This window comes from Trichoplusia ni, chromosome 7, assembly GCF_003590095.1.
Source record: "Trichoplusia ni isolate ovarian cell line Hi5 chromosome 7, tn1, whole genome shotgun sequence".
NCBI lineage: Eukaryota > Metazoa > Arthropoda > Insecta > Lepidoptera > Noctuidae > Trichoplusia > Trichoplusia ni.
Window position 1 is genome coordinate 12,406,222 of NC_039484.1, and position 9,251 is coordinate 12,415,472.

The 9,251-nt window shown below is 33.1% G+C and overlaps 1 protein-coding gene across 1 annotated transcript; it reads left to right on the forward strand.

The window, feature by feature from the left end:
• The first annotated feature begins 537 nt into the window (after window positions 1–537).
• Window positions 538–9,251, forward strand: LOC113496188 (mitochondrial genome maintenance exonuclease 1-like). The gene is given in 6 exon segments (XM_026875336.1): window positions 538–901; window positions 1,283–1,753; window positions 4,435–4,445; window positions 4,448–4,650; window positions 7,507–7,852; window positions 8,087–9,251. Coding segments are annotated over 5 exon segments (1,227 nt in total). The 5' UTR covers window positions 538–699; the 3' UTR covers window positions 7,847–7,852; window positions 8,087–9,251.

A 9,251-nucleotide genomic window follows, 5' to 3' on the forward strand; every position in this document is an offset into this window, starting at 1 on the left:
AGGGAATCAGAGAGAGAGGCAGAAATTACGTAAACTTTATAAAGATATGTTCCTATTTTTGGGTAGCACTTTTGATCCATCGTATCATAGCCATACATAATATTATAAACTCTATGATCTCTGTGGCTTGGTCGAAAGTTAAATGTCACGATGGTTTTTTCTCCTCTTTTCGTTTAACGCATAAGTTTTTTATAGCCATAGTAATTATGAATATTTTTTTTTTAGAATATGTTCTTTTATAATAAAGGTTGTTCAACCTTGATATTATGCCTTAACATCGTGCCTTTAAAATCAGTAATATTTGCTACTGAGAAAGGAATATGATTGGATGAATAATTATTTTTGTGTTTAGGAACAAAAAAATGCACTTTTTATTTGAAATCAAATATTTAATGTTGGATTCAAACAGCTAAAGCATTAAAAGTTTACTATGCAAAAGTGATCAGAGTTTGGATATTTCCCATTTGATATGGCAACATAAATAATTCTACTTTTTAATCTATTTATCCATGCATGAGTGAGCTATGAATAATGAAAGTATGAAAACGAACGAATAGACTGGATAGACCGAGTAGTTATTATTGAACTGTTAAACATTATTTCGTCTATTTGGAAATCCTGACGAAATATTCCTCCTTAGGTTTGGTTGGAACTATCAGAGCATTTATCAGTTTATTATTGGTCTCCGAAATATTTAACATGTTTCGACCAGTTTGCACAATTGGTCAGAGAATCTCATTTGAGAAAAAATCCAAGGAATTTATCAGGAATAAGGTGGTCCGGCCTGCTTCTTTCCTAAAACCTGTGGAAAAGATCAAACTTTACAACAAGGAGAATAAAGAGTTATTTGGGCCTTTGTTAGAAACTAGTAAGCAGAAGAAACAGCGCTTGCAGAAGTCGGGTGAGTGGTTTTTGTTTGTAAGATTTTTGTGGCTGTAACCTTGCGATTGTAGTGAGTGGACTATCTACTTTCTAAAAGCAATTTACGCATTGCAGCTTGTAATCCTGTTCAGTTAAGCTCAAGTAGTTTGCTACATCCTTTGCCTCAGTCCGGCTCGTCTGTCTGGCGCCTCATGTAATATCGTAGTGGCTATTGTAATAGCAGTGTTTACATTGTCGTGTTGACTTTCGATCTCAATTTGTGCGTATGTATATACTACGTATCATAAATATTGCGTCCGCGTAGCACATCATGCCAATTCACATCATATGACATTTTAGTTTCGGCGCCCGCGAGGGTTACATGCGTACGTCTAACGCCACTTTTATCTGTGTGTTTCAGCTAAAAATAGTGTATCACATCAAAACAACGGCGCAAACGCTACAAACGAAAATAAATTGAAATTCTTAGGAAGTACAGACAGAAATGAAATTGGACAGTGTAAGACACTGACTGGATATTTGAGGTACAATCCAGTGCTGGCTGTGAATGTGTTGAAGAACAAAATGTGGCAAAATACTAGGCACTGTGTGAATTTCGTAGGCGTTGTGTTGAATAATACAGTAGTTAGGAGTTTAGCTACATCTGCATCATGTAATGCAGTCCGTAGCTCTCCAGCACAGCCTGGCTATGTGAGTGAAGACAAAATCCTTCAGATCAAACATCACAAGAATGATTATGCTGAACAGTTCCCATCTGTGACCTTAATATTAAATAAAACAATGACAGAGGAGTCTAGGGCAGCATTGGAGAAATGGAAGCAGGAAAAGATTGCTGAGATGGGATTGGATGAATTCAACAAATATTATACAGGTGAGTTATCCTCTTAACTTGTTATTCATGGATGGTGTCAGTAGTTTTGAGGTTGTTATGCAGGAACCTTGACTGTCAATTTGGCTCTATAACATTTATGATGAAACTTCTTAGATTTTTTCTCTAGCATATTTTGTTGCATCATTCCTTTGGTAACAATTATGCGTCATTTGCATAGTAGCATGACATATAGACATTTTGTATCTCATAGACTTATTCAAAGCAACTTCAAGTTAAATAAAAAATTAATGAGATAGCTTTAGCATAGTCCTTGAAATCTATGCACCCATCTACAACAAGTTCACATACAAAAAATTGGTATGACTATTCAGTGTGATTAATTGCTGAAAGGAATGTGTCATTAAGATATTACAACAATTTAAGTTATTCATGTTTTACTAAAGTCAATGTTATTTATACAGAAAATTCATTAGGTATTTCCTGTTTATTTTAATCCTATCTCAAAATGTATAATAAATTTCTCATAAAAGACTGAAAACATGATTAAATGGAGCTCAGTAATATCCATTTATATTGAGTCTTAAATTAATGGTAAAGTTCTTCTACTACTTCTCTCTCCTTCATTATATGACCCCTACGGCACCAACAACTGTCTAGGTATTTACAATTGGTATCTAAGAGTCTATTCAGCATAAAAAATATTTTTTGGACCTTCGCTCAAGCAGTATGCCATGCAAGGTTGTCCATTCTTTTGTCAACCAAACATGTCACTATATGTTTTGAGAACAGATTATATTGAACAGTCTCAAGAATATTTATATGTTTAAAAGAAAACTGCAATAATACTCCTTTATTAGTATAGGCCTAGGTAAAGTAGCTTTCAGTAACAACGTTTTTCTTTTTTCAATATGTTCTGAAAAAGGAGAATCATCTCAGCTTTCTTGGCATTATCTTATTGTTTACAATAAGAATAGAGAATAACAAAAAATCAATGATAAATTTATCTTATTTTGTTCTATATTTAATATTTTTTGTCAAACACGAGTTTTGATAACTCGAAGTATTGTTTATTGTTTGTTTGCAAACTTTAAAGCAGAATATTGTTAAAATATTAAAATATCTATAAACAACATTTTTAGTTGGAAGCTAATAGGTGTCTAATAGGTGTGTGAATTTTTTTGCATATAAAATGTTAAGTAGACCACATATGTTTTTTTTTTGGTCCAAAGCATGAAAAACCTAAACCTATATATGTATGTATACATGTATGCATAGTTGCAGTTCATGGACTATTGTGAAATACCTAACAAAATTCCTAATTAGCAAGTAACAACAAGCAACTAACCAGTAAATGAACTAATAAGTAAATGATCCTTGCAGTCTTTAAACCAATAAAAACACCAAATTACATATATCTCAAGAACACATTTAAAATGTAAACTCTGTGTTTGCTTTATCTTGTTGCCAAACTATTCATTTACACAGGTTTTTTTGTGTTCAAAATCAACAATTTTGCTAGAGCTAGATTTTTATGCAAAAAATATGATCTTGAATGTCCTTCGCATTATAAAGATTGAGTTATTACTTGAAAATTTGTTATTTGGATTGAACTGCTTTGCCAACTTCTAATTTTTTCTTATTGATCTGTCCGAATTTTATAGGCACAAAATATTACTAGTTCCATCTTATACAAATTCTGTAGTTCTATTTAATTTCAGTCAAACCACAATGACTTTTCACTTTTTTCGATTTTTCTCGATTTTTCACCTTGGTTATATCTTATTAAGATACATTTAGTTTTTTGACCTTTACCGCAGGTGAACTGGCCAGTAACGCGACATATACGACCTTTACGAAGGCTAATTAAATAACCTTAGTCTCACTTTCGAGTGGAGCTTGGCAACATAATACCTCTTATAGCTCTGAATTATTAATGTGTATCTACATTATAATTTTGTCTTATGTTCTGCTACTAAAGAGTTTTTACTTCATGTAATGTAGTAATGTTGTTTTATATTGCATGTTTTAAAATAACAGATAATTGACAATGTTCCTAATGAGTAGTGATGAACTAATATCGACTTTCGTCAAAATATATTGTTTAAACTACAAACAACTTCAAATTAAAAATCAGTAAACCAAATTTGATGAAATCTTCATAGGACCAAATGACAGTTATTTCATGTTAAATCAAAGAACAAAATTGGTTCATCCAGTCAGAAGTTCTGAGGTAACAAACATAAAAAAAAAACAAATACAGACAAATTGAAAACCTTTTTTTGGAGTTGCTTGAAAAGAAATACCTTTCTCTCACATGATCACTGCATGGCTTTGTTGTATAAATATAATCAAAATATAAATAAGTGAAACTGTTACACAAGGCCTGTCCTTAATGCCAATACATGTGCACACTTCATGCTATTAAAAGTAAGAGTAATTGAAATTTATATTCTTCACTAATGCCAGTCACATTTCTATCACATGACGTTATATGGATGTTCATGTCTATCTCTCGAAGAGGTTTTTTTTATATAAGAATTATCTGTGAAAAGACAGTGCGTTTTCTCTATCATGTTTTGAAAAAATAATGCTAATTTCAGAAATATAGTAACTTAACGAAAACAAAAACGTTTAATCCTGAATAAACATTTCCAGTGTCTATTTCATATTTTTTTAATTCCAGATATTGGTTTGAAAACATGAATCTATTTATTCCACAGCTCAAATGGCCCCTCCGGTACGAAATTCCACAGTACTTTGAAAAACTACTTCACACAGCCTCAAACTCAGCTTCGTATAGAAAAGGATGTTGAAGGTGTGTGGGTGTCTGTATCAGATGTATTGAAGAACATATCAGCACCGAAAGCAATAGAATCCAATGTCTGCCATCCTGTATTGAAGTATAGAGGAATATTTGATGCCATCGCTGATTACGAGTAAGTATACTTAAGCAATTAACTCCTTTGAACTATGTAGGTTAAGTATAATTGAAAGAAGTTTGAATTGTCTATCAAAGAAGATTTCATAGTTCTTGAAGTGCGAAAATTTCCAATCGAAATTGTTTGTTGTTAAGCTCTAGATCTCAGATCTAAATTTTACCGGCGAGGTCAAATACGAAGGGTTTTCGTTGATATACATATAGTCGCATATATTTGTAGCTAGAAATCTCTTATTCCTTTTCGAATGAGACCTTCCCTAAAACTATTCACATGAAGTGCATATTAAGGCTTTACAAAGTAGAAAATTCATTTTAACTTACACATATTGCGCCGAAAATACTCCCAAAAAGACAAACGTCTGTTCTCATTTCATGTGTGGATGTTTTGAGCTCTCTTGTCTAGTCTGAACCAGTTTCAATTGACTTATTCATGAGCTCATTGCGACGCCAATTTTAGCTTGCCTTTCAGTAAACCCGTACAAGTAGATTGTTTTGGCGCCGTTTTGATGATATTGCTACACCCAGATATAATTTTACTGTTAAAACTAAGTTCGTTAGTTGTAAAGAATTGATATTATTAGATACATTTCATTTATCCAGTACATATTGAAAACCTCTTAATATAGAATTTATGTTTTCACTTTAACCGACGCTTTCAATTTGCATAACTAAGTCTCTTGTATCTTTGAAACGTATTATTTTCGTTGCCACGTCTTGATTATTATCAATACCTTTATATATTGCACGCAGTCTTATGCAGACTGATTGTGTGGTATCGTTTGTGTATGTGCCATAGCACATATTCGTAAACAGGTTTTTAATGCCCCGGGCTAGGTTGCTGAGGAAGGCCATCATTAAACATCTGTAAGATATTCGACCTCCATAAACAAAAACTAGTCTTATTAAATCAATTGCAAACCAAATGCAGCTATAGCTAAATTGGTATTTAAATACAAATAAAAATAAAAATAGGTTAAAATAAAAATAAAGACAAATATCTGCTGTTTGAAATACAAAAGTAATTTCTCTAGTTTTTTATCGTAAAATAATTTCTTTTCAGCTAAGCAAAAATCGCGAAAATAATCCAAAAATAAAAAACAAAGAAAACACAAAAATTTTGGCAATAAATTATGTTTTCGATTTAGTCGTCCTTGTCTGTCCATAATGTTAAAAGGACAAATAGATTTTACGGAGCATTTGTAAACGTCAGCCAAGTGCATACCGACAGCTAAGTTTATTATTTTAGAATTTAACGTAATTTTCATTGAGACCTGAGAAGGCGTAGTTTATTATCATTGTTTATCATTATCGCCTACAAAATACATCGGCGATAAAAGAGTCAGTGACATCCACGTATCGAAACAACAGATTGCTAATGTCAAGGGAAATCTCAAGGTTATCGTGCATAGAAATTTTATGTAGCGACGTGTGCCTGTGCCAAACTTTAGGAATTCTCAGCGAGATTATGAAGAGATGTATGTTAGATAATAAGTTTCACGTTCTCTGTTCTATGATTAGGGAGTATTTATTGTTTAGAATGCCTAGTGAGAATGCCCATCGCAGTAATACGAAAAGTTCAGTTTTTAAGCCTGCCGTAGTCTTTTATGAGTTAATTCACCATTTCATAATGATTTGGTTCGAATACAATCAATGTGAACTAAAAATCTGTCTTCTATTATCTTTGTCAAAAAGTAGCAATCAATAAATATTCGTCTACCAGAGATCACAAACTTACGCTTAAATCCATTGTCAAATAAAAAGATTGGTTCCTACGGATAAAAGTTTAATTGTAGCAGCGGAGGAGATAACCTTTTTATAAGTACCCACTAGGATTATTATTCATAATATTGTTGTATTCTATTCTTTTCCCGTAATTCGCTAGCTCTCAATATCAATACGTCATCTAAATATTTCTACGCATTTCTTAGTCTCAATTCTTATCACAAGTTAACTGATAACGCTTGAATCAGATCTGTTCACGCCCCGCCATGGCGTCGCCCTCGACGTATATCGCATATATTAGGTAGATTCGTTGTGATGACGTAGCTTGTTTTGTATATTTTTTGTTACGTGTAGGTAAATAAACAGATATGAGAAAATTAATTACAAGATTAGACATAATACTTGTTTTGTTGAAGAGTTTTTATGGGTTTTATTTCAATTAATAGTTTAATTTATGTAAAACTATTTATACTATATGTATTTGTCTTATATCTTAATATCTTGTAATCTTGGCAACATTTCCCATGAATTGAGATGATTTATGTCTTTATTTCATGCATGATAACCACTTGTATAGGTGAACTAAGTATACTTAGCAGATTAGAAATGAAAGCTCATTTCTCATTTCATCTCCTCACTCCCATCAGTCTGGAATCAACCGCTCCTGCTGATTTATCGCTTATAGTATCACAACTCCGCGGCTCCGATATTCCTCGTATTGTTTAAATGAGTTTTAACCTGGGCTAAGTCTATTTGCCAACTATTTAATTCGTATCTGTCGAAAAGATTCATCCAACAACGGGTTTTTCTATCGTTATTTATAAGGATTAAAATATAACTAAACGTCATCTTCCTCTTGTTATCGGGTGTGACCAGATTAGTGTTGATGTCGCCCTTCTTTGATAAATAAATTTATGGGTACTCATTAATTATGCATTGTCTGGACACTCTGACAAGGCAGTTATGAAGTAAAACTTCTCACGACCGAAGTCGCTTCTAAGTATGGAATAGTTACAAATTTACTTGAAATGTCTTACGAGTTCCTCCAGGTTGCCACTTCCATTATTCATGTATTTCTCATTCAATCCAATATTCGGCGATTTCATTCAAATTAAAACCATTTCATTTTCAGAGAAAAGCCGACCCTTATTGAATGGAAGAAGTCAGACAGGCCACGCAAGTCTTTAGCAAACACTTACGACAATCCCGTTCAACTGGCAGCGTACTTCGGTGCAATTTGTCACGACTTAAATTACAAGCATTTCAACGTCAGAGACGCTCTCCTCGTCATTGCCTACACTGACGGATCTAAGGCTGATGTATTCCATCTATCTACGGATAAACTCAGGGAACATTGGGCCCAGTGGCTCATACGACTTGAAGAATATACGAAGAACTACGGTAACAATTCGGAAAAGATGTTAAAAGGCGGTAAACGGGTGTTCGAAGAGGATATCGGGAATCTCCAGTAATTAACGGTATGTATAGACTTATAGACTCTTATTATTCTTAATTGTTTTATGAAAATTAGGGTTCCAAGAAACCTTGGTGAATGAAAAGAAAGACTGTTAAGTCACTTATTATTGCACTTTTTTTTAAATAAGTAACTAAATGTTTTTCGTACGACCTACAATACTATGCTAAAACTGTTATTCCCAAAACTTGTGAATTCCGCAAAATTGTTAATTTAAATATTCTCTTAATTATTTCAGTGGAGGTCTGCACAAGACACCGAGGATCAAGAATATATTTATCTTAAAGTGTCAAGATTTGATCAAACAAAACCGCCTTATACGCGTGTTACAATAAATTGCACATACAAAGGCATATTATAAGTAACATTCACCCAAGTGCAAGAAGCTTAGAAATTTTCAATTTGTGTAAAACATTGTGTGAAAAGTAACAGTATACAGAGAAAACTTCGCTTCCGTTTGAACAATGATTTTTGTACGAATGTTGACGTGTGTTATAGAAAAAGAAATTGTTGAATGTAGACATTGATTTCAGACTGTTGATGAACATATTTAAAATAAAAATCCGATTATAAAATAGCCAAACGATTCGAAAAAGTTCAATCTAAGCAGGATTTATTACCACGAAGGTGACGAACAAGAGGATATGTTTACATCGTTAAATTATAAATAACGCGGAAAATATCACAACGGATTTAAAACTCGTGCCGAATGCATAGGTCTTCACTTCACACGTTTATTCCCGTCGCACCATAATAATCTGATTTGCAATATTGATCGATTGTTTCTAAATATAACATGCAAATCAAACGGAGTACCGAGATTATTTAGTAAGGTTTCACTTAGACATTTAATCAATCATCTCAGTCTGCTGCACACCTACAAATCAAACCGAATATCTCAATTTATAAGTTTAAAAATAATAGTTTCGTCAAACTGTGTTTGGGAATAGGCTACTGCTCATTCCTCTGGGTTTTTGTCCCCTGAGTAGCATTTTACCATAACCAGATCGGAGAAGGAGTTTGAATTCTCCGAAATCCCATCTATTTCATACGTTTGTTCTGGCGCAAATGGCAAGAAACCTTATATAGAGCAATGTACGGGAGTTGACATGATTTCAGGACCGTTTCGTTTGGATGGACATGTGACATAGTTGGCAATGTGCCTGCTCTTACCTAATCTTTGTGAACTGTGGATATGGTCAGGGATTTTTACAGCTCACATACGAATTTAAGACAATGTATAAGATCAATAGTTTGAAATCATTCGTGTGTTAAGTAATTTGGCTAGATGCGGTTGAACTGAGAATATGATGAGTAAATAGTTAAAATTGTTTGTCGACAAAACATCTAATACTGTGTCTTAAAAGTATAAGAATTATTATGGACTTCGGACTTGCTATGTC